At 52.4% G+C, this 24,190-nt stretch overlaps 1 protein-coding gene across 2 annotated transcripts; it reads left to right on the forward strand.

Moving 5' to 3' along the window:
* Positions 1-1,491: 1,491 nt before the first annotated feature.
* Col9a3 (collagen type IX alpha 3 chain) lies at positions 1,492-24,189 on the forward strand. 2 transcript variants are annotated; one of them, NM_001108611.3, is made up of 32 exons: positions 1,565-1,644; positions 2,194-2,262; positions 3,335-3,370; positions 3,891-3,962; positions 4,549-4,602; positions 5,604-5,639; positions 5,870-5,893; positions 6,123-6,176; positions 6,526-6,579; positions 6,847-6,888; positions 8,080-8,136; positions 8,567-8,620; positions 9,276-9,329; positions 9,460-9,513; positions 9,740-9,793; positions 10,259-10,312; positions 10,993-11,046; positions 11,837-11,890; positions 11,992-12,045; positions 12,580-12,624; positions 12,721-12,774; positions 13,160-13,213; positions 13,802-13,855; positions 13,971-14,042; positions 15,813-15,848; positions 17,043-17,087; positions 18,211-18,243; positions 18,342-18,488; positions 18,673-18,727; positions 19,337-19,519; positions 21,941-22,018; positions 23,469-24,189. In NM_001108611.3, the coding sequence occupies exons 1-32, from the start codon at positions 1,579-1,581 to the stop codon at positions 23,657-23,659; spliced, it is 2,043 nt and encodes a 680-aa protein (NP_001102081.2). In that variant the 5' UTR covers positions 1,565-1,578; the 3' UTR covers positions 23,660-24,189. The 2 variants fall into 2 exon arrangements, with proteins under 2 accessions (XP_063140304.1, NP_001102081.2); XM_063284234.1 differs by lacking the exons at positions 21,941-22,018; positions 23,469-24,189 and adding an exon at positions 20,188-21,921 and having other exon boundaries at positions 1,492-1,644.
* The last annotated feature ends 1 nt before the right edge of the window (position 24,190 follows it).

The raw sequence follows: 24,190 nt of genomic DNA on the forward strand, positions 1-24,190 counted from the left end.
TGAAAGTGAGGAGAGGCTCTAGGAATGGCTGGCCCTTCTAGCTCACTTGACCCCCGACCTTCAGGTGTACCAAAATAGGTAGACAAAGCTTCAGTCCTGCCCAGCTCAAAGGCAGGTGCTGGGAGGTCTGCAGAGGGAGCTGAAGGCCAAGTCTGCCTCGGTGCTAAACGCCTCCCCAGACACACTCTAAAGGCCATCTGTACATCATCTGAGTGGTGTCCACCAGTTATCCAATATTCCACATACTAGGTGCTGACGTGGCCAGAGGAACCTGGTCACAGGGGCGTGACACCCTAGTCAATTGAATTAGAGTCACCTGTCCCAGCCCGTGGGATGGGCTGTTGAGAGTCCCCAACTGTAACCTCTGCTGTCTAAACTGCTTCCCTTATCACAATACATTTTTCTGAAGAGGTGTTATGGTGTGTCTCAGACTGCTTGCGGGCAAGGCTTTCTGAACCTCTCCTTGTTCCACTACTGTGTACGTCCACAGAGCAGAGCAGGTAGTAGAGTGAGAACCTCCTATTACCTCACTTGGCAGGTGAATGCCACAGCTTTCCACTGGAGCCATTTTGCTTATATACGAACCTTTACCCTTATCCACCCTGTTTGTGTTAATCCCTACCTGCAGACACAAAACTTTTACCACGTCCTGTAAGCCCAGAGCAGTGTTATGGAGACTCAGATTTGCAGACAGGTCAGGTAGGCTGGGATCCTGCAGCCTCAGGTGATTTCAGTGTTTGAAAGATTGAAGGGAAGGGGCTAGTAGTTAGATGAGCAGTTAAGAGCCTTTGTTACTCCTGTAAAGGACCCATACTCCATTCTCAGCATCCACCTGGAGGCTCCTAACTATCTGACTTCTGGGCACCAGGCATGCACATACATGCAGGCAAAACACTCATACACATAACCTAGTAAAATAATCTGAAGAAGGCGGGTTAACGGAGAGATTACTACTACTGGAGGCCTGCTTCCAGGTCTTAACATTGGGCTCTTATCTCCTCCAGCAGTCTTGATCTTCAGGCTGTTCTTTCCTCCCTCCTGGAAACAGGGTGCAAGCTTAAGAGGCTTTCCAGTGGTGGCTGAAAAGAGGCAACCAGAACGTGGTGCCAAGTTCTAAAGAAATGGCTGGGGTGGCTAGCAAGAAGTGCTGGACTATTATACAGAATTCTTGTCATGGTAGGCTTTGGAAAGGGAGATCTACCCACAGGGATCCTCCTGGGATTTAGGCAGCTTGGGTGTGCCCTTCGCAGTTCTTAAAAGATGTTCTTCACTGTGGAGGTTCTTCCAGGAGAGGAGTGGGAGAGAAAAGACTCTTTCTTGTGCGCTGAAAGGTGCGTGTGTAACCGGCGGTCCTGGGATAATTTTAACTCAAGAGGAGGTCCAGAAAAATGTTGCTGGGTTTTTTTCTTTCCAGCCCACGCGGCGCCCCGGCCGGCTCAGGTGGGCCCGGCTGAATGAGGGGCTTGTGCGCGGGTGGGGCGGGGCAGGGCGGGGCACTCGGCCTCGCGCCGCCCCCAGCCCCTCTCCCCACCCTGCTGCCCGCTGCTCTGCGCCCGCGGCTCAGAGCGCCTGCCAGCCATGACCGGAGCGCCTGCCCTAGCCCTGCTGCTGCTGGGGCAGCTCCTGACGGCCACCTCCGCGCAGGTGAGCGCGGGCCCGCGGGTGCTTATGGGGTCGGGGATAGGGCCGGACGTCGAACCGTGCAGCCTGGGACAGACAACTCAAGCCCCTTGGGCCAACCCTTGAGTCCGGCCGCTAAGGACCCTCGAGGACATCTGTGGCAGCCTCTTCGTCGCCTCGCTCCAGTTGACGAGTTCTGGTGATGCAGCTGAGCCCCACGGACACCAGGACATGTCAGCCATGATCCTGGGCTTCCACTTGTCTTCACCCAACCGGGTCAGGCCGCTGCCAAGCGCTGCCACCACTGCCACCACGCTCAGAACACACAATGTTGCCTTTGTTCCTGGAGACTCCCTGCGGGGCCCGCAGCACAGCCACTCCTGGCTCGAACGAGGATAAACTGCCTAGGCGCCAGGCTCCAGCGCAGGAAACTTTGGGGTTTTTTAAGGCAGGCAGGGAGGAGGGTCATGAGCCACTGTCACAGGCCCCAGAGTTTCTTGGGCTAGGGAAGTTGGGACAGGAGGGCTGACATGTTGGGAAAGAGGCCTATCTAATAATTTATCTCCATTTCAGAAAGTGGGACCTCGAGGCCCCCCTGGTCCCCAAGGGCCTCCTGGAAAACCCGGCAAGGATGGCATCGATGTGAGTTGGGAGAGGAATGGAGAAGGTGCCCTGAGACTCCTGACCTTGTGACCACAAACTGAAGCCCTTCCCTTGAGAGTTAGAGTGGCACAGGGTACCCTAGTGGAACTAAAAGGACCTCGTTCCTTTTTGGGGCAGATCCTGGGGTACAGATGACAGGGTGATCCTTGAGCTAGAAACTTGGGCCCTGAGACAAATGTGCTCCTGTATTTCGGGGGTGTGTGACGTGTTACTCTGGAGACCTGTGGGTCTTGCTGGGACTGAGAATAGAGCCAGTTTTGGTGGGAGTGGGATCCAGCTTGTCCTGAGATGTCTTTGGGGTATACCATCCATCCAGAGATGGTCTAAACAGTTTGGAAAGGTAACTGAAGTCTTGCAGCTCCACCACACCTGGTCCCATCATTTGGAGTGGAAGGCTTCTTCTCATGGGACCTTCTCCAGGGAGGCCAGTCTCTAGTCACTCATGTGTTCCCTAGGGACTCCATAGAGGGCTATGGGAAAGAAGCTGCACTAAGAATGCCCTGAGCTCTTCTCAGACTCTCAAGAGTCCCAGAACCTAGCTCAGCTGTAATGGCCACAGGCTCCCTCACACCCCTCCTGGGTCACCATGTTAGACTTGGGTGGCCCGGGACCTTACCCTCTCTGTTGGAGTTGAGCACTCAGGCTCTGAGGCTCTTAAAGCCTCATATGAGGTCACTCACCAGCAAGTGTCCATGGAGGATAGAGCTGGAGGGACACCTTTCTGAAGAATAGGTGAGGAAGTGCCATTTCCCCAACAAATGGAGTCAGGAGGCTGCTCAGCTAGGCACTGCCACTCCATAAAGCTCTTACTTAGGTCCGTACAGGGGGACCATATGGAGTGTTTCTTGGAGGCTACTGTGCCACTGTGCTCCTAGATGGTGCCCAAATGCTGCGTGGCTGGGCTGATTTCTAGCTCACTCCATCCCTGGTTAGCTTGCAGAGGAGAGGTCCCCAGGTATAGATGAGAGGTTCTGGGGACCTCACAGCGGCCAAGCTCTAGGATGGGTTTCCTGTTTTCAGAGCTTATAAGTGCTCACTTCCATTTCTGCAGGGAGAAGCTGGCCCTCCAGGTCTGCCTGGCCCTCCAGTAAGTGTCCCTGATTGGAACGGGGAGGGGTGGACGCAGAAAACAAAAGGTCCCTGATGCCCTTTTCTGCCTGTGTTGCCCTAGGAGAGAGGCCTGAGGGCAGAGCCTAGAAGTAGGAGGGTAGGGAGGGGGAGGAGGGGAGCCTACAGGACTCTGCTCAGTCTGACTAGAAGCTCTTTGTGCCAGTGTTCAGATGACCCAGGGAGAGACAGTAGAGCTCTATAGTGTCTCCCCACTGTGCCTGTGTGGGCCCCTCACCTTGGCTAAAGACCCTGATCCATTGATGTTCCTGAGCAGTAACCCTGTTGGTCTTTTGCTGGGAATGCGGGATCTGTTTGGTGAAGATCCAGTTGATGCAGTGGGACTGGGGCAGTCTTCCAGGGTTCCAGCAGAGTAGCAGGGTGAGGAGCCATCCAAGTTTGGCTGATACCCAACATGGAAAGGACTTATCTTCCCTGTTGGAGGCTAAAGCTTAGAGCCGGGTACCTGTTGCATAACTCTGTCCTTTCCTCCCACCCAGGGACCCAAAGGGACCTCAGGGAAGCCGGGGAAGCCGGGAGAGGCAGGACTGCCAGGACTGCCTGGTGTAGATGTGAGTGCACCCTCCGTCTGCATCCCTGCCTCACCTCACCCCTGTCCCAGCCCAGCCAAGGGTCAGGCATTCAAGCTGCCATTCTGCAGCTGGGTTTATTCAGGCAGGAAACCTTGTCTTGACAGAAGTTGCAGTCGTTCCCAACGGGGGTCCTTGGCCTTTATCCCAGACTCTGCCAGCTCCTGGCTGAGACAGAACCAGTTTCCTGTAGCCTGCAGTCCCATCAGCTCTTGCCGATCCAAGAACAAGGGCCCATTGTCAGGCTTCCTGCCCCATGCTGGCCACACCGGTGTCCCTCTGAGCCCCTGATGCTTTGATGGACAGCGGTGTCCTCAAGGCCCTGGCTCTGGTACTGGCCAGCAGGACTTAGGACTGAGCTGCGGGACCTATGTTTAGTCATAATGGGGCTTGGTAGTATATTTTCCACATGCCGGCCCCCCTCCCAGAGCTTTGGGTGTACCGTGTGTACTGGTCTGTGCCTCTGGGGTCATAGTTAAGAAAGAGCCTGTGGCTCATTCTTCCTGTGGCACGGCATGTGAGGCTCATTTGGTGGCTTCTTGAGCCCGCCCTCTGCCTTCCTCTCCAGGGTCTGACAGGGAGAGATGGACCCGCAGGACCCAAAGGTGCCCCGGGAGAACGGGTAAGTGTCTCAGTTCCAGTGGCTGTGGTCCAGGGATTGGGTTCCCAGGTGGCTCACAAGGCTGTCAGGGTAGACGTTCTGTGGATGGTGTCCATGGTTGTACTTGCTGGGCCCTGTCCCATTGCTCCGTTTCAACGGGGCATGGGGGGATGCTGAGTGCACAGCCCCTGGGTCCTCCTCACCAGAAACCTCACAGCTACACCTGGTCAGTGTGATCTTAGCACTCAGAGCAGGCGGAGCTGTGTGGCACTGATGGGAGCACAGGTGTCCCTCCTCTCAGCACAGAAGGAGCCACTTTACATCCCTGAGTCCAGCCATCTTCACTAAATCCCCCATTCCCTAGCGAACTGGCTCTCTCTCCCCAGAGTTCCTGAGGGCAGGGCTGTGTCCACCATTCTCCTTCACCTCAGGAGCACCGAGAACCCCCAGAGACCCAGAGAGCAAGAGGGGTGGGCGGGGCACAAGGACAGAGCTAGCATGGGGACTAAGATGTGTGGAACACCTGAATGAAAACAGCAAGCTGGTGACCGGTTGGACTGCTACTTGGGACGGGCAGGTCCCAGGCTGTCTGGGGGATACTGTGACTACAGTATAAGGACCAGCGTGTACCCGCTTCTTGGTAAGCCAATCGTTTCAAACCTGTCTACCAAGCCGGTAGTTGTCTCACATAAACCGAGGCCTGGATTCTGAGGAACCTTTGCAGGCTGGTGTTGACATAGCTTCCGGGAAGGCAGGCTAGGGTCCCTAACTGTGTGACTCACGCTCACCTTTGTGTCTCGCCCCTCCTGTTGACTCTGCCCACCCACTAGCAACTTTCTTGGCCCATGCTTTTCCTCCACACTCACAGAGGTTTCTAGGACAACAGAACTTCACATGGCTTCTGTTCTCTCCCTGATCCCCCCACCTTGACAGAGTTATGACTTAGGCTCCAAAGGAAAGAAAATGCAAGCAAAGGCCGGAGTGTCTTCCCTGTGTACCCTGACCCTTGTTTTCCTTTTCAGGGAAGTCTAGGACCTCCAGGGCCACCAGGACTTGGAGTAAGTACCATTCTCTCCTCCCCGTGGGGTTTTTATTGTGGTGTGGCATCCCTGAGGTTCCTTGAAGCCTCTCCTATGGCCTAGGCTTTGGCCTGGGCTCCTGGAGTTTTATCTAGGCTATGACCTCTGTGGTCATGGGGGGTGGTTCTCCTCAATCAGGTACCTTACTTTCTTTGGACCCCTATCCTACCTGCCCCACCTAAGTTCTGACCTCATTCTTGGCTTTGCAGGGCAAAGGCCTCCCTGGACCTCCTGTGAGTATTTACTACCCTCTGGCCCCTCCCAAGCGTGTACATTCCCAGAGAAGCTCTCACTGAAGCCCATTTTCTCTGGGATATCCTAGATCATGGGGAGTGGTCTTCTTAGGGCTCATCCTGACTACTTCACATAGAGTCCTGGCTTTTCAAAGGGCAGATGGCACTGGTGGGATTCCCTTGTTCAGGGTCACAGGTTGCCCATCTCCCTCTCTTTTACCTCCTCCAGGGAGAGGCAGGAGTGAGTGGCCTCCCAGGTGGGATTGGTCTACGTGGCCCCCCGGTGAGTGACTACTCCTTGTACCACCATTGCATGGGTGCGTGTAGTCTCCATACCACACTTAACCAGAGGCTCCCTGTTCCTCCTCCTAGTTACCTTCTCCCTGTCCCTTCCTTCCTCCTGTGCACTCTCTCCTCACTGCTCCCTCTGCCCACCAACCCTCCTGTCTTGGTGGGCACTGACAGAAGCCCAGGCAGAGAGCCACCCATGACTCAGGGTGGCAGACAGACAGATACCTGCATGGCTTCATCCAGAGAGGATTAAAGGGAGCTACAGTGTCCTCCATTTTGGGGGAAGCCGGTGACCTCACTCAGTGGGGCAGACTCTATTCTGACTCATGAATCCTCTGTAGGGACCCTCTGGACTTCCAGGCCTGCCTGGCCCCCCAGGACCTCCTGGACCTCCTGTAAGTACTGGAGGGGACCCTATCAGGCATCCTAGACTAACTGGGCTGGGCCCTACCCTAGTCCCTGCCCAGGTTCTGTGCCATTCCCCAGAAGCAGGTGGGATACAGGAACTGCTGTAGCAAGGTCACCTCGCCCCAAGGTCAGCAGTGCCTTGCACTGGCCACTGGGGAGAAAAGATTGAGGATTTCAAGTCCCCTGTTAGATTAAAGTCAAGGACAGGGTGTGGAAGGGTGGATACACACCAGCTATCTCTCTGTCTGTTGAAGGGAAACCCTGGAGTCCTCCCTGAAGGTGCTACTGATCTGCAGGTATGCATTTGTGGTGATTACGGAGGGCTTATGGGATGCTTGGCAGGGGTGGAGGAGTGTGTGTGTGTGTGTGTGTGTGTGTGTGTGTTGGGGGGGGTGTCTTCCAAGACAGCATTTCTATTCCTAGAGGGACATGCTTGCTCAGCAAGAAGGCCTGAGCGGGAGCTCTGAGCCTGGCCTCATCTTCCTTGCTCACTGCCTACATCTGTATTGTCCCTTACAAAGCTGCTAGACACAGGGAGGTGACACCGAGACAGCACACTTCCCTCAGGTGGCAACCCTGTTTCCTGCAGACCCACCTCTTAGCTACCCTCAGTAGGTAGTTAGTAGCCACTGTGCTAGGTGACTAACAGGCCTAGTCTGTTGCAGGAAGTTTCTAGTTCTGGAGAGGGAGTTTGTGTCTGGTTTCATCCTCGTCTGAATGCAGTATCATTTAACACCGATGGTCATCTGTCCACCGCTCTTCACCCTTCCTCAGCATCCCTGGCATTTGCTCTAGAAGGGGAAAGCAGGGCTCTTCTAAAGGAGGCCAAGGTCAAGCCTCTGGGATGGGCTGCTGGGTAGAAGTCAATAGTTCCACTGTGCACCCAGACTCGACCTGGCCAGTTCAGTGTGAAGCGAGCTAGAAATCTCCATCCGTTTCCTGGCGGCGTGTGGTGTGGGATATGCTACCGAATGAACCAGAGATTAGCCCCATTGGTTGAGTTCACGTGGCATTCCTCCTAACAGCCACCGGGTGCCTGGTGGTCGCAAGATGAAGGCCCCTTTGTGGAGCCCAAAGCCAGGATGAAAATAGCTGCCTTGAGGCTGAGGCTGTCTGTAGAGAAGTCTGTGCTGTGCAGGAAGGTGACTAGATGCCTGGCTGCCTGCCAGCTCTTCACGGTCACCTCACCTCATGCCCAGCACTGAATGGGGCCCTGTGTAGGCTTGTCTCCATCACCAGAGGGATGGTCCCTCACAGTTCCCCTACTCCCTGCTGCTGGTCTCTCATGGGAACCTGCCTCATTTGTCTTTTTTTTTTTTCTTTTCTTTTCTTTTTTTTCTTTTTCTTTTTTTTTTTTTTTTTTTTTTTGGAGCTGGGGACCGAACCCAGGGCCTTGCGCTTGCTAGGCAAGCGCTCTACCACTGAGCTAAATCCCCAACCCCGCCTCATTTGTCTTGGAAGGGTCTGATCCTTCTGCTTTTTCACAGTGTCCTGCCATCTGCCCTCCAGGCCCTCCAGGGCCCCCAGGAATGCCGGGGTTCAAGGTGAGTGGGCGGCTGTGTGAGATAGACTGAGCATGGTCTCCACTGACAGAGGCCGTTGGGTCCCCATAGGCTATGCAGTTAGAGCTTTTACAGAGTTTGAGCCTAGACTCAGTATTGTTAGTGGGGGACAGAATTGACCATCGACTTGTCCCTTCTTCTCTACCTCGGTAACACACTAGAAGCTGCTGTGACCAGGCTAGGCCTGGCCTAAGAGATCGGAGGAGACAGAGACAGATAACAAATAGGGCCCTTGGGAAGCATAGTCACAAACCCTCTTGGGCCTCAGTTTCCCTGTCTAGTTCCTGGCCTTGGACTCTGAATGACATGCTGCTGTTCTCACTGACAGGCTGCATCAGATCTTGATTCTGCATAAACAGATGGGGAGGTGGTGCTTGGGTCTGGGGACTGTGATTTCTGTGTTTGTTTTCAGGGGCCTACTGGCTACAAAGGGGAACAAGGAGAAGTCGGCAAAGATGGTGAGAAGGTAAAAACACTGTCCGGGTGTGGTTAACTGACCATGGTAGGGACGGTGGCTAGGGGAAAGGCCTAGAACCTCATGTACTTGTTCTGGGTAGGTACCTGCTGCTGGTATTTCCTCAGTGGGGCCCTGGGTGACCTGGAACTTTTCATGTAAACAAATTCCTCTCTCTGCTATCTGACCTCGTGTGGAAACTCCTGGGACCCTGAGGGTCCCCGAGGACACTTGGCTCTGTGCCTAAAGTGTTCATGGAAGTCTCTGCCACTCTCAACTAGCGGCCACTGTCCTAGAAGGCCCCTGCCTGTCCTTACTGCATGTTGGGAAGAGATCTGGGATACCCTTCTGATGTCAGAGAACAGACTGCTGGATGTAGAGTGGGCACTTCCCCACTTGACCAGGACGAGATGCTCAGAAGACTCGGGTGGGAGGGGCTTGCTTGAACTGAGACCCCTTTTCCTGCCCAGGGAGTGGTGAGGTCACCATGATTTATGTAGCCTTTTTACAGCTATAGGCAAGTACCCCTACCTCATTCAGCCTCCATGACTCAGCTCTGAAGTAGGAGGCATGCCTATCATGGCTCAGGCTTACGGGAGGGACCAGTGGGCAGTAGAAGATGCTAGAACTAGGGTGAATTGTCTGACTACTGCTTTCTCTGTTGTAGGGTAATCCTGGCCCCCCTGGACCTCCAGGAATCCCAGGCACTGTGGGGCTACAGGTGAGGCTAGGGAGGGATCAGGGTGGTGAGGTGGGGGCCCCTTTGATGGGAGACTCAGAGACAAGACTTATGGTGGCTGTTTAGGTAAATGTGTTGTCTGGCCCCTGTAACTCTGATTCTATCCCCTCAGGGCCCAAGAGGATTGCAAGGACTTCCAGGGCCACTTGGACCCCCTGGGGACCGGGTAAGTGCTGGTGGCTCCATGGGGGACTGTAGGTCTTCCTAGGCCAGACCCGGGTCACTGGGTACCTGGAATGGTTCAAACCCTGACTCTGCTCAGGCTCAGGATAAAAAAGCCTCAGCAGCCAGCATCAGAGCTCTTCCTGGCTGGGAACTCGAGGCTGTGCTGGAGCCTCCCTCTGGATATCTCCTCCTGTGAGAGGACTTCATATGCCTTCTCTTCTTTACAGGGTCCCATTGGGTTTCGGGGCCCCCCAGGGATCCCAGGAGCACCTGGGAAAGCGGTATGTATCATCTGTCTAGGCTGGAAGGTGGACTTCGCACCAGCCCAGACCCTCTGACCCCTCCACTTTACCATCTGTTGCTGGTTCACATACATGCCACCCTTTGTCCCACTGGGCTGCCCCTACTCTGTCCCAGGATGAGCTGCCCATAGATACATGGGGGACTTGGAACGTAGCAAGGGGTGGTATATCCATGAGGTCCAGGGCACACAAGAAGTAGCACAGGACAATGTGGCATGCTGGTGACAGACAGCTGGAGCATGGGCATGGGGCATCTGGCCTGGTGGCACGTCACTGTCCCATGTGACCTTCTACAGCAGGGGACTGCCTGTGACCAGGTCTAGAGAGCTAAGCCAGGCACAACCTGGAGGGGCTTCAGTCAAGACCTGGAGGGGCTTCAGTCAAGACCCTGACTTCTCTGTGTTGTTAACCCTGTCCCTATCCCCCCCCCCTGTTATTTTTTAGGGTGACAGGGGTGATAGGGGACCAGAAGGGTTCCGTGGCCCTAAGGGTGACCTGGTAAGTGAGAGGGAGCTTGGTTCTCTGGACTTTTCTATGAAGAGGCTGATCTAACTTCTGTAGCTGGGGGTGGAGGATACTTAGAGGTCCCTGCTAGGGGCATGAAGGCCCTCTCCCTGTCCCCCCAAAACACCCAAAGCTTATCTGGAAGACTTTGGGCCTCTCCTGAGCAGCCAGCAGTGAAGAGCTCTGAGCAGAGGCTGGGGAATGGGCCACTGAGCTCAAATCCTAACTCTAGTCCAGCCCTGGGTGCTAGGCAGACGTTTCTTTTCTGCACCTCACTGTCTCAAACTGCCCTGCTACAGACGGAGGCTCTGCAGTGAGGCACGGGGACAGGAGCTAAGTAGACACTCACCCAGGTTTCTCCTGAACAGAAGTGGCTATCGCCAAACATGCAGCCTCCAAACCTCTTCTTCCCCACCCAAGACCAGTGGCTGAGCAGTGCCACAGTGACCACAACTCATAAGATTGCCCCATGAGTAGGGTCCTCAACAGGCCCTGGTGATGGAACCTAGCTCTGGGTTGGGATGAGCCATGACGCTTTCCCCAGGGGAAGCACAGTATACCTGATGTACCAAAAGCTGGGCCCATGTGGCTGAGCCTGTGGGGACATGGTGAGGCAGGATGGGATGTCCCTTGGGGTCTCAACTATAGCTGCTTCTGTCCCATGTTTCCTTTAGGGCAGGCCTGGTCCCAAAGGAATCCCTGGAGTGGCTGGGCCAGGCGGAGAACCAGTGAGTATCTCGGACATATGTGGGGTCCAGTTTATGGCCAAACAAACTGCCCCCAGCATTGCTACTCCTCTTGGCTGAGCTACAGCCATTTGTACCTATCCTCCTTGGGTTCTCTTTTCACAGTCCTTCCCATTCACGGGGCCCTGCTTCACAAGTGTGTGACCTACGATAGGTCTCAGACCCTACTCGAAAGTGCCTGTGTCGTATACAGTCTAACCTTCAAATACCTCCTTGCCATTCAAACCCCTGTGGTTCTTCAGCTCCCAGAAGCACTAGCACATCCCCACCCCCAGCACTCCCAGGAGCTCCCAGAAACCCATAGCAGCCAGCACCTAGCAGCCCCAGTGCCCACCACTACTCCAGTTCTCCCCAACAGTGTCCACTGACTACTCTAGCAGCCCCAGGAGCCCAGGGCCTCCCCAGCAGCTTCCAATACCTCCAGCAGCCCAGACATTTCCAGAAAACTACACAATAGCACCTAACAGCTGCCAGCAGCCTGTACACCATCCCATAGCAGCAATCATCTATCTCCCTAAGATCAGGCTTATCTGACCCCTGAGAAGACAGGGTGACAGGTCGGGCCAGCACACACAGATGAGGGTCCTGAGCACCCTGTCCACACACTCCCTTGCAAGGTCTCTAAGAGTGGCATACAGCCCCCTAGCCAGGAAAACACAGCCACTGTCAGGAACTCAAGAGACATTTTTAATTTAGAGGGTAAGGAAGGGGATTCTCGGGGGGACAAGGCGTTTCTCTGTCTGAAGGGCCTAACATTGTCCCTTGTCCTCAGGGCATGCCAGGCAAGGATGGCAAGGACGGTGTGCCGGGACTTGACGGTGAGAAGGTCGGTACCTGGCTGGATGCTTGCCGGGAGGAGGTGGAGGAGTTCAGCTTCCCAAGGCCCCAGCATCATTTATCCTTATACCGTATTCACTATCCTTGCAGGGAGAGGCTGGTCGCACTGGTGCCCCAGGAGAAAAAGGCCCCAATGGGCTGCCGGTGAGTGCCCAAGCTAGGCAGGTTAGTTGCTCTGGGGTCAGCTTCTGCATTTGTCCTAGGAATAGATTCACTGGGATCTAGCACAACCCTGGTGCTAGAAGTCAGAGGCCTACTTTAGTATATCTGTACTCCCACCTGTGGGACACGTGGAAATGAGCCTGCGTTCCTCCTGGACGTTATGGGTTCACCCCGAGGATGCTGCCTGGGAGTGCTCCCAGGGCCTCTCATCAAGCTGGGGAGACTGTGAGAGTCAGCTTCACCCCTGGGGTCAGCTTTACCCTTTGGGAGCACTCTGCCCAGCCTATGCACACTGCCCATGTGGACACTAAGCAGCTGCACTGTCAACATTCTCTACACGCACGCCCTCTGTGAGCTCAGCAGCCTTGGCTCTGATCCTGGGTCCCAGCCCTGACCCTAACCCTAGCACTATCCCTAACCGAAACTCCAGCCTTGACCCAGATTGTTACCTTGACTTTAACTCTGAACCTGACCAGGCCCTGTCTTGACCCTAACCCCCGATTCCTGCTCTGGCAGGGGCTCCCTGGACGAGCAGGGTCCAAAGGCGAGAAGGGAGAAGTGGTAAGTGGCCGCTTTGCCCCAGAGAGGAGGCACAGCATTCAGTGCTGTGTGGGGGACAGAGGGGACATAGTACTCATTGTCTCTTCACTTGTATAGGGTAGAACTGGGGAGCTGGGCGAGGCTGGCCCCTCTGGAGAACCAGGTATTCCTGTGAGTATCCACAACCCTTCACTGTGTACATCGGAGGATCTTGCCCCTCCCTCTCCTCCTCCCGTGTGTGGACACAAGGACTCTACCCCTCTGGTGTGTGTCCACGGAAAAACTCCCCTCTCTACATATGAGTAGGGCTACCTTGCTCCCTCCCTATGTGTAGACAGGGAGCCTGCCCTTTCCCTGTTGTATATGGAGACTCTGCTTTGCCTATGTGTGCTGGGGACCTGTTCCTTCTCACATTGCATACACAGGAACTCCCTCCTTCCTTCTGCGTGTATGTGTACACTCTAACCCCTTCTGTATGTGTACGTAGGGACTCTGCTCTCTCCATATGTACACAGAGACCTTGCTGGTCCTGACCTCACCTTTCCTTTCCTTACAGGGAGACGTTGGTGTTCCGGGGGAGCGTGGCGAGGCTGGTCACAGGGGCTCAGTGGTGAGTGGGAGGACACAGCCCCTTGGGAAGGTCACAGAGAAAGAGTTCATGGGCAGGAAGGGGTAGTAGCACTTTGGGGTATATAAATGGGCCAATTTCCCCAATGCCTGGGAATGGTAGGAGATGGGTGAATCTGGCCTTCTTTATCCCTCACCCTCTGGAATAATGGTGCCATGCTAAGCTACCCTAGCCTCAGATTCTGTACGCTACCATGCGGCTGAGACCCTTGGCAAGTATAGATGGAAATTGTACTATAACTCTTGTACTCTAACCTGTGGAGTTAACCTTCTCTAAGGGCCTGTGGAAGGCACTGGGCATCAGTACCTGACACCTAGCTAGCCTGACAAATTGGGCATAGACTATGTAAGCCCTGAGATCCGTTTCCCGCACTTAACTGTCCCAGAACACGTCTGTGCTTGTACCTCCAAACCTAACAACTTAGAGAGATGGCTCAAAACTTGTTCACTGTCAACTTAGCCTCCCCACCTCCCACGGAGGCACAGCTGGGCTTCCTGGGTTACAAAGACTCTTAGAGCCTCCAGAAACTCCCTGTATCTCACAATATCTACTCATACCTTGGTCTTTTAGGGGGCCCTCGGCCCACAAGGTCCTCCTGGGGCTCCTGGCATTCGTGGCTTCCAGGTAGGTAAAGTTGGAGTAAGGTTTGAGCCATTGAGCCCTGGTTGGCTGGGGAAAGAGTGACCCTGGTTGGATTCTTCTGGGTGCTTGACTAACTGGAATCTTGTCCAATTCACAGGGCCAAAAAGGCAGCATAGGAGACCCTGGCCTTCCAGGCCCCCAAGGCCTACGGGGAGATGTGGGTGACCGGGTAAGGGTCCTTGTGCCTCCCTGCTCTAACCAGTCTATATGACCCAAGCTAGCAGAAGCCCACGACTTCCCACATGGGTGGCAGGAGTGGGAGCACCCTGTTCACTGTCCACTTAGCCTCCCCACCTCCCATGGAGGCACAGCTGGGCTTCCTGGGTTACTAAGACTCCTAGAGCCTCCAGGAACTCCCTGAAGGACAGGGAACTCTGTGGACAGGTGCCCTTGACTCTTTTCTTCTTCATTCTCTTGGTCTTCTTCTTGGGCAAGAAGGGATCTAGGATTTTTTTTTTAATGTTTTATTTATTTATTATATATAAGTACACTGTAGCTGTCTTTCAGACACACCAGAAGAGGGCATCGGATCTCATTACAGATGGTTGTGAGCCACCATGTGGTTGCTGGGATTTGAACTCAGGACCTCGGGAAGAGCAGTCAGTGCTCTTAACCGCTGAGCAATCTCTCCAGCCCGGGATCTAGGATTCTTACTACCCTATCACAAGCCCTGCATGCAGGCCTGGAAGAACCAGTCACTGGGGCAAGGGAAGAAGTGGACACTTGAGGCTCTAGGTCCTAGGCTGCTGTTGGATGTGAGCTCAGACCTGAATGACCCCAGTGTTTCAAACATGTAACTTTCCAAGACCCTTTGCTGATGGTCCTACAGCAGCCAGTGGCATTGGCGTTCTTCAGGGACAGGGCCCAGGGGAGTTGTGGCTTACTCAGGTCCTCACTGGTTAGTAGATAAGGCCTAGGGTCCCCTGGGAGGAGTCTGGGGGTCTGGTCTGGGGCCTGGACCATATATCAGCTCTTTAGAGGCTATGTGATTGCTTTCTTGATTCCCACTTGGCAAGGACAGAGCACTCTTCAAAGGCGTGGATGCAACCATTGGAGGCTCTAGGGCACCTCTACAGACACAGGGAACCACAGAAACCAGTGCCACACAGCAGGGACAGTGGGTGCTTTATTAGTCTCTAGTCAGGAAATTCCAGGGGTTAGGGAATTTGCCAATAGCTCTGAGGGCTCTAAGCTAGTGGAGGGAAAAGATTGGTAGTAACAGTGATGTCTGTCCAAGCCCCAGCAGAGAGGAGACACTTTACTGGCTTTTTCTTCGTTGGGTAGCTCTTGCCTTTGCTTCCACACTTAATTCTCTTTTAAAAAGAGATTTATTTATTTTAATCTCATGTACATGATGCTTGCCTGCATGGATGTATGTGTACCATACACATATAAGAGCCCAAGGATGTCAGTCAGATGCGAGCCGTCTGATGCAATGCTGGGAACCAAGCCTGGGTTCTCTACAAGAGCAGCGAGTAGCGCTCTCTCTCTCTCTCTCTCTCTCTCTCTCTCTCTCTCTCTCTCTCTCTCTCTCTCTCCCTTGTGTGTGTGTGTGTGTGTGTGTTTGTGTGTGTGTGGAGAGAGAGAGAGAGAGAGAGAGAGAGAGAGAGAGAGAGAGAGAGAGAGAGAGATACACAAATCGCAGACTGCAGTAGCTGATTTAAAGAATTCACTGTCCACTGAGTGATAGGCAGCTGCTGTCCGGGGAAAGCTGACCCTTGAAGGACCGGTGGGGCATGGATGGCTGTATAATGCTGTTATCTATGGACTTGGGTTTGGCAACTGGGGCTGGGGTGCTGTTCCTAAGCCCCGTGTTACAGGAGGAATTTCTATACCTACTGTAGGTGGGACTCCTGCCTCTGCCGTGTAGGGCCGTGACCTCCCCCCACACAAGGGGATTCCCAGGGTTCCTCTAATCTAGAACCTCCTCTCTGCCTAGGGTCCAGGAGGTGCCACAGGTCCTAAGGGAGACCAGGTGAGAATCCAGCGCGTGGTCAGGTCAGCTCTAGACCAGCTGGCTGTGGGTTTACTTTTAAAACTCTTGAGAGGCTTTTTCATCTCTTACTTCCCCCCCATTTTGCCCGTTTTCCCTCCACCCCTGCTTGGCACAGCCCTGGGTGTCAGCAGAGGCAAAGTCAGCTGCTTTACTGGGTACAAGTTATAAAAATAAAAATTAATCCTCTTTTAGTTCCCAACAATAATGACTCTTGAGACTAGTTATTATTAAACGTGTTCGCAACAAGCTTTGGCGGCTCCTTCCCTGGCTAGTGCATAACTTATTTAACCCATTCAAACTATTCTATGTCTACCACTTTCCTCGCTACCTCTCTTCAGTCCCGGCCTGCTTCTCCCCAGCATCTCCTTCCAATCTCTCTCTGTTGTCTCTGTATTCTGTCCTGAGTCGAACCACCTGCTGGTTTACACACACTAACACCCCCATCTCCTCAGTCTCCCTTTTACACTCTTATTTCCCAGAATCCTCTCTCCCCAGAGTTGTTCCACCTCCTACTTCCTGCCTCAACTCATTGGCCATTGGCTTTTTTATTGACAGGTGATGCTTACAAGAGGTTCTCTCTACAAGTAGTTGTCCAGATGATCACTGTATAGCCCGGGTGAAAAAAAGCTGTCGCTGATTGAGGAAACTGACTTTGTTAAAGGGGTGAAGTCTGGGCTCTAAGACTTATGTTGTAAAAGCAGGTTAGAGAGCCGTGTGGCTTCTCTCTGAAGCCCTTTCCTTCCTGAAACAGCTCAGAGTGTGGACTACAGTGGCTGCCGTCCATCCTCACAGCCACTGCTTCCTCCTCTCTGAGTGATCCAGGGCCACCAAGGTGCTACTAGCGGGAACACCTCACAGTGCAAATAAGTGACTTCAGTTTTGTGGTCCTCTTGGACGGTGGCTCTGGGGTTCTTTTTTTTTTTTTTTTTTTTTTTTTTTTTGGTTCTTTTTTTCGGAGCTGGGGACCAAACCCAGGGCCTTGCGCTTCCTAGGCAAGCGCTCTACCACTGAGCTAAATCCCCAACCCCGGCTCTGGGGTTCTTGTGTTGCTCTGGGAGCTCCATCTAGTACAGGATCTTGGCCTGGACTCTGGCCTCAGTCTTAGGATCAGTAATAGACAAGTGACCTCAGGTGAGGGAGGAGCTATTGGTGACATTAGTGTGTCGTCCCCAGGGCATCGCGGGTTCTGATGGTCTTCCAGGGGACAAAGGAGAGCTGGTGAGTATGGCTGAGCCCCTTAGTGCGAACTGAGAGCCACCTGGTCAGTTCGGGTGGTAACTCTCCCATATGAGGTGTCCGAGGATGACAGGTAAGCCATGACTACCACCCACCACATGCCCAGGTCTTGTCATCCCATTTTGTGGTAGGACAGAGTGGGGTCCAGGAGACACAGGCAGGGTGGTTCCCTGCTGAGGGATAGGAATCTCTGGGGACCTGGTCACAGTCTGCCTAGGAAAGTCACCTTGCTTGAAATAGCTACTGCTGAGGTTTAAGCAGAGAAAACCCCACTGGAACTTAGGCCCATTATAAAACAGAACCCTGACTGAGTCCCACTCTCAGCTCTCCTGAAGGCAACCTTGAGTCTCCGATGGGAAGCCCTTTCTGGCTTCAAGGTGACCAGGAATTTCAGCTCTGTAGTGATGGGTTTCCTTTTTGTCCAAGCAACACTGAGCTAGCCTAGCTCCAGAGATCTTGCTTTTAGGTAGCAACCATTGGCCACTGTAAACCTTTTATGCCTTTAATGCAAATAATCCCAGTTGATCAGTCTTTATCTTGGCAAATTCTTGACAGAGCCTTAGAATGAGCCCCACCTGATCACCCTTAAACTGATGGATTGCTTAGTCAGTGTCTGTGTGGGACAGAGCCCCTGCCAGCTACAAACATCTATGTGGTGTCAGTTACCACAATGGTGAGCCAGGTGGGGACTTCACCATCTACCCTTTCCTGCTTCAGCTGTGGATAGCTCACAGTACCTATCGAGCAGGGCCAATAGCTGGGCCCAATCAATCTACACACTTGGGCCTGATCGAAATGAGGCCCCCAGCTAGGGAAAGGCACAGAGTCTCAGGGCAGAGGTGTTCAACTCAGCATTTATAACGCCACAGCGAAGAGACTGGAAGTGAGATGTTCAGGCATATGAGCAAGTCCCATGCAGCCACTGAAGTCAAACTTCAGGGCAAAGAGGGTGAAAACTGCATTGGTAGGCAAGAGGGAAAGACACCCTTGGTGGTGTGTTCCTGTGTGAGGCACACGAGTGCTGTCCTCCACTGATCATGAGCTAGGTCAGCCTTTAGCGCTTCTTCCACACCCCATAGTTGATGTATGCACCTCCTCTTCACAGGGTCCTAATGGCCCCGTTGGACAAAAAGGAGAGGTGAGTACATCCCAGATACTGATATGTGGTGGCCACTCATTCCTGAGGTCCAGGCCTGGAGGACTCACTCTGACCTGCTTCCTCTTGTTTTTCTGCAGTCCGGCAGCCGAGGGGAACTGGGCCCCAAAGGCATCCAGGGCCCCAATGGTACCAGTGGGGTCCAGGGTGTGCCTGGTCCCCCAGGTCCACTGGGCTTCCAAGGCGTGCAGGGTGTCCCAGGCATCACGGGGAAACCTGGAGTTCCGGTTCGTTGCTTTTTCTTTCTCTCGTGTTGTGGGTTTTGGACTTGTGCTGGGTTTAGATCATGGTTTCATTTTGTTTTGTTTTTTGTTTCTTGTGAACTGTCGTTGGTTTGGGGAGTGAGGTGCTGGGTAAGTCAGGGTTACTGGTGCACTGCCCCACCTGCTGATGAACCTGGGTGAATTTCAGGGCAAGGAAGCCAGTGAACAACGCATCAGGGAGCTGTGTGGGGGGATGATCAGTGGTGAGTGTCCTGTGCATACTCTACCCCTCACACAGCTCTGCCCTTTCTGTTCTCCCTACCTTACCTGTCCTCTGGCCTCAAGGAGGACTACCCTCCTCCCAGTGTCTGACACAATGAGGGTACTCAGAGGAGCCCCAACTAACTACTGAGGGCAACAATTACAAGAAAGAAACCGGGTGGTGGTGGTGCATGCCTTTAATCCCAGCACTTGAAAGGCAGAGGCAGGCAGATCCCTGAATTGGGAGCCTGCCTGGTCCACAGAGTTCCAGGACATCCAGGGCTACACAGAGAAACCCTGTCTCAAAAAACAAACAAACAAACAAACAAACAAACAAACAATTACAAGGAAGAAACCACTGTGCCCTTTGGCTGGGAGGGACACTTCCCCTGAGTGGCTTTGAACTTCTCAATCCAGCATGAGAGGTAGTCTAAGAGAAGGGGCCCTCCCGTCTCCCCTGGGATAATCTAGAACAGATAAAACAATTGTCTTTGGTCAGTAAGTGAAAATCCCCTTCTGACAGAGGGCTGGCTGTATTATACTTTGCATGAAGATGTTTTGGTAATCCTCTCTGAAGTATGTTATGTGCTTGGCACTCTGTTTTCCAAAAGAGCAAATTGCACAGCTGGCTGCACACCTGAGGAAGCCCTTAGCACCAGGCTCCATTGGCAGGCCTGGTCCAGCTGGCCCCCCAGGCCCTCCAGGCCCCCCAGGCTCCATTGGCCACCCTGGCGCTCGGGGTCCTCCTGGATACCGTGGTCCCACTGGGGAACTAGGAGATCCTGGACCAAGAGGTAAGTAGTTGACTCAAGCAAGACATGGTCATGCTGTTATGATGGCAGTGTGTCTCAGGCACATGAGGAAATCCTAGTTTTCTGTAGCACTGAACAGCACAGCCCTGCCCTTTCATGCTGAGATACCTTCCTCCTGAGGTCCAGGGAAGAGAGAATTCAAGGAACAGTCAGGTTCAATGTCACCTGAATGAGAGATAACCATTTCTGCCTTTGATTCACCTCATGGTCATAAGACCCGAGAGCAACACCGAAGTCCACATGGCTCCCTAGAAATGCTACAACGACACAGTCAACAATCTGGTTATACCACACACACTCCAGGACACATTCAGGGAGAGGGCTGGGCCTTTGTGCTTTTGGGGCCAGCACAGGTAATTTCTTACCATCCCATGGGAAGCACAGAACCTTTAATGTGTTTTTCTCAAATACCACCAGAACGAAATTTGTCTGGGTTGTAAGCAATAAGTAATAGCAATCCACTTTTACCCTGGAGCCCAGAATTTAATGAAGTTCAGTGGGACATGACAATGTCAGGTGCAAACGGCGAAAACAACTAATTAAGCTGTACTTGGGATGATGTGAATCAGAGACAGGTCAGACCTTGTTTCTTTTTTCTTTTTTTTTTTTTTTTTTTTTTGGTTCTTGTTTCTTATCTGCTGATGTCATAGCTACTGGTGCAAGCTGTGGACAGTCTGCTGAAAGACCGCTGGGGCATCCATCAGACACAACCTGGGGGTTGTGATGGCCTACTGGGTGAACCGATGGGCACCAACCTTTTCCAAAGCCTGTTGGAATTCATGCAACTTCTCAAGCTTCATGTTGCCCCAGAGACAAGGTTGAAGCCCCTGATTCCACCCTGTTCGGATGGATTAGCCAATAGCTTCCTGCTTCCCAAAAGCAGCTTTAAGGGAAAAAAAATCTGTATGGGAAGTGATTCTCTGAGTCCCTCATCCTCTTCAAGGTTAAACTTAAAAACTCTGGTATGCAAATGGGCTTGGTATAATTTGCACATCATTTTCACCCGTTTTTAAAATCCTTAGAGATTAAGGAATTTCAACACTAGAGAGCAAACTGGAGAATTCATCTTGTCTCAGTGTAGTGTCTGTCCCAAGTCTACTTTCCAATGACTGTTTTCTCTGCCACTCCTCCAGAGTATGGCCTCCGTAGGCAACCTGTGCCATCTGGTGTCATGTGAGTGACTGCCATTTCGAAAAATGTGTAGGATTTCCAAATGGGCATTTGAATCCTTGTAGGCTAAAAATAAAACTTAGAGCCTCATGTGCTGGTATAGATCCTCCGAGGAAACCAGTGTGACAGTAAAGGCCATGGTCGGGACTAAGGATCCAGGGAGCCGGCTGGGATGGCCATGCAAGCCTGCTTTCTGTTTGAAGGTGGGCATTGCCACACTCACACTCACTGTCCAGTCTGTGTGAGGCGCTGGGGCCTTTGTTTTCAAGTGTGTATCAGGATGCCGAGAGCCCACTGTGGAGAATGGATGTGTAAATTAGACCTTTTCAAACACCAAGCAGTATGGTCACTGCTGTACCAAGATCCCCTTGGAAGCACAGTGTAGAATTGAGACCCACCCCACGGAACCATTGAGCTGTCAGGCATTAAAGCTCACACACTGGGGCAGCCTCTCCAGGCAATAGCACCACTCCTAACAGCAGCAGAAAACAGTAGCAACAAAGTAGCAACCGCCTTAAGACTCGAACCACGACCACACCTGCATGTGCTGCTGTCCTAGAACTCAGAGATGCCAGAAAACCACCCCAGCTGTGTCTCACTGGAGGTTGTTAGCTTTTTGCCTTTGCTGTTCTTAAGGTGCTGGAATTTAAGATGGGGCCTCATGCATACTAGACGGGTGCTTTATCATGGAGCAGTAGCCCCAGACCCTTGTAACCATAACTAGACCAAAACACAGGTGATGGAATTAAACACTTAGGGGATATTTAAAAACACTGTAGCCCACGATGTGATCCCAGCACTTGAAGGACTGAGGCAGGAGGATCACTGAGTTGGAAGTCAGCATGAGCTGCATAATGAGCTACAGGCCTGGACCACAGACTGAGAGTTTTATCTAAAAAAAAAAATAATAATAAAGCATTCTTTGATAAGCCATGGGTCCAAACTCATCTTGAAAACATGTATACCATGTAATGTGATTGTTTCAGAGGCATAAATAGTTTCAACAATACTAAAATTCCACCAGTGATTTTGGAGGTCAGGGTGGTATCGGCTAATGTGTTGGGGATGTAGGCGGGCTAACTCTGGTCAGACTTCCACTAAGCTGCATTTTGGTGAACAGCCTCACTTCAGGAAATGCTTACAAGAGCAGCAAGCTCTGTGGAAATGAGATGGGAAATGCCAGCGCTGTGGGCGGCCATCTGCTCTAACCTGCCTGTTCTTTCCTCATTGCAGGAAGCCAGGGTGACAGAGGAGACAAGGGAGCAATAGGTGTAGGGTTGGATGGACCTGCTGGGGACCAGGGCTACCGAGGTAGGCACTGTCGGCACATGGTTCTGGGGAAGGGCTGGAAATGTTTTCCATTTGGCAAAGCATTAAGGACCTGGTTAGGAACTGCTTCTATAATCTCGTTTGTAAAAATAATTTTTCTGTATCTAACTTTAGCTAAGTAGATTTGGTTCGGTTGCAGCCTACTAAATACACTGTCCCAGAAAATTACCTTTCTCTTAACTGAACACATATACATTGAATGATTTTTATTTTTATTTTATTTTTATTTTTTTTTCCGGAGCTGGAATGATTTTTATTTTTACTTGGTACGTATGTGAGCCTATCTGTGTGCCTGCGTGCACACACGGATGCATGTACACGTACCACAGAACTAACGTAGGGATTAGAGGGCAACTTTGTGGAGTCAGTTCTCTTCTAATTTTACGTGGGTCCTGGACATTAAATTCGAGTTACCAGACTGGAGCAAATGCTTCTACCTGCTGAGTCATCCTGATGGCCATGTTTCAATGTCTTGATGTAAAACCTGAATACTCTGGGCCAGGTGTGGTGGCCCTGAGGAGGCTGAGCTAGGATGGCCCACTGAGGGATCTCATCTGCCCCTGTGTATCCCAGGGAGCGCTCCTCTTTTAGGTTCCTGTAGCCAGGCTCCGGCCAGATGTGCTTGGGTGACTCTCCTTGGTTCACAAGGTGCACCCCTCTTCCTCTGTGAGGTGTAGTACCCCCCGTTCATGAGGTCCTCTCTCCCTGAGGCACAACTTTGAGGCACCCCTGCCTGTTTATATGCTCTCCTGACTGTCCTGTTGGCAATTCCGGGCTACGTGTCTACCTGTGTGGCTTTTTTTTTTTTTAACCTGTGTGGCCTTAAATACTACCTTTAAGCTGCCACTCCCAGATGTGTCCCCATATTTGGGGGCATCTCATGTTGAATAGCTGTGGCCCACTACTCCTAGGTAAAACTCTTCTTCCCTTCTTCCTAGGCTGCCTGCCAACAACAAATACGCTCTTAAAAAAAAAAGATTTGCTTATATATTTTATGTATGTGGGTGTTTTTGTCTACACGTACAGCCTTCCACCAGAAAAGGCCATTGGATTCCATGAGAGTTACACGATACCACAGTTACCATGTGGGTGATGGGAATTGAACTCAGGACCTCAGGAAGAGCGGCAGTGCCTTTAACTGCTAAGCCATCTGTCTCTCCAGCCCCTCCTAATATGCTCTTGACATGCACCCTTCTGAGATCAGAGTATACCATGTCTCCACGACACATGTGCTTTGGGACTAGCCTGGCCTCAGCTGTACCTGCCCACCTTCTGCCCAGCCGCCACCTGGCTTTCCCGTTCTTTTGGGCTCAGTGCCTGAGCTCTTCATCTCTGACCTCTTGCAGGGATCAAAAGTAAGCTACTAGAGAGAATCTTCCAGTAGATTGGGAATGGCTCTCGTGGCCTCTAACTGCACTCTCCTGGTTTCTAGGGCCTCAAGGTGTGCCTGGCATCAGCAAAGATGGTCGAGATGGTGCTCATGGTGAGCCTGGCCTTCCTGGTGATCCTGGCCTTCCTGGAGCTGCTGGTGCTCAAGGAACCCCGGGGATTTGCGACACCTCAGCCTGCCAAGGAGCTGTGTTAGGGGGAGGTGGGGAAAAGTCAGGTCCTCGGAGCTCATAAGCAAGAACTAAAGTAGGAAATGACAGAGCACTCCAGCAGGCAGCAGGGATGAGCAGTGTGATGGCTATGGACAGGAATGGACAGTGGCTGGCTACAGTCAGCTAGTCCTTCCTGGCCTGCTGCTTGGCCCCAAGAGCATCTATTGGCGCCACTGTCACTGTCCCATCTTCAGGATTTATGGCAGCCCATTCATCTGTGACAGCATACCTCAGACACAGACCTTAGGGATGGAGACTTTAAACCCAGCATCTGGGAGGATTGGTGTTATTGAAGAGTTTTGTACAATTCCATGAGATAAAAACACTCAAGAGACTTGTTTACACATTTATATAAAGCCTATGACAGACTACCAATAAAGCGATCTTCTAACCCTTCAGATTAGTACTGGCTACAGTGTGATGAAGGCAAGGAACTTAATGTCTGCTTCACCTGCTTTCTATTGCAAGTTAGTATAATCTTTGATGCCCAGTATTTATTCAAGGAACTACACTGTACCATATGTCACAATAAATAAAGCTACTCACTGGAAAC

This window comes from Rattus norvegicus, chromosome 3 (genome assembly GCF_036323735.1).
Source record: "Rattus norvegicus strain BN/NHsdMcwi chromosome 3, GRCr8, whole genome shotgun sequence".
Classification (NCBI taxonomy): domain Eukaryota; kingdom Metazoa; phylum Chordata; class Mammalia; order Rodentia; family Muridae; genus Rattus; species Rattus norvegicus.

What these genes read in the sequence shown, in the direction of transcription:
- Col9a3 (NM_001108611.3), top strand. Translation starts at nt 1,579, where the DNA reads ATGACCGGAGCGCCTGCCCTAGCCCTGCTGCTGCTGGGGCAGCTCCTG. An exon ending in TTGGTCTACGTGGCCCCCCG is followed by an intron (nt 6,177 to 6,525) that starts GTGAGTGACTAC and finishes AATCCTCTGTAG; the next exon opens with GGACCCTCTGGACTTCCAGG. An exon ending in GGGGAGATGTGGGTGACCGG is followed by an intron (nt 14,043 to 15,812) that starts GTAAGGGTCCTT and finishes CTCTCTGCCTAG; the next exon opens with GGTCCAGGAGGTGCCACAGG.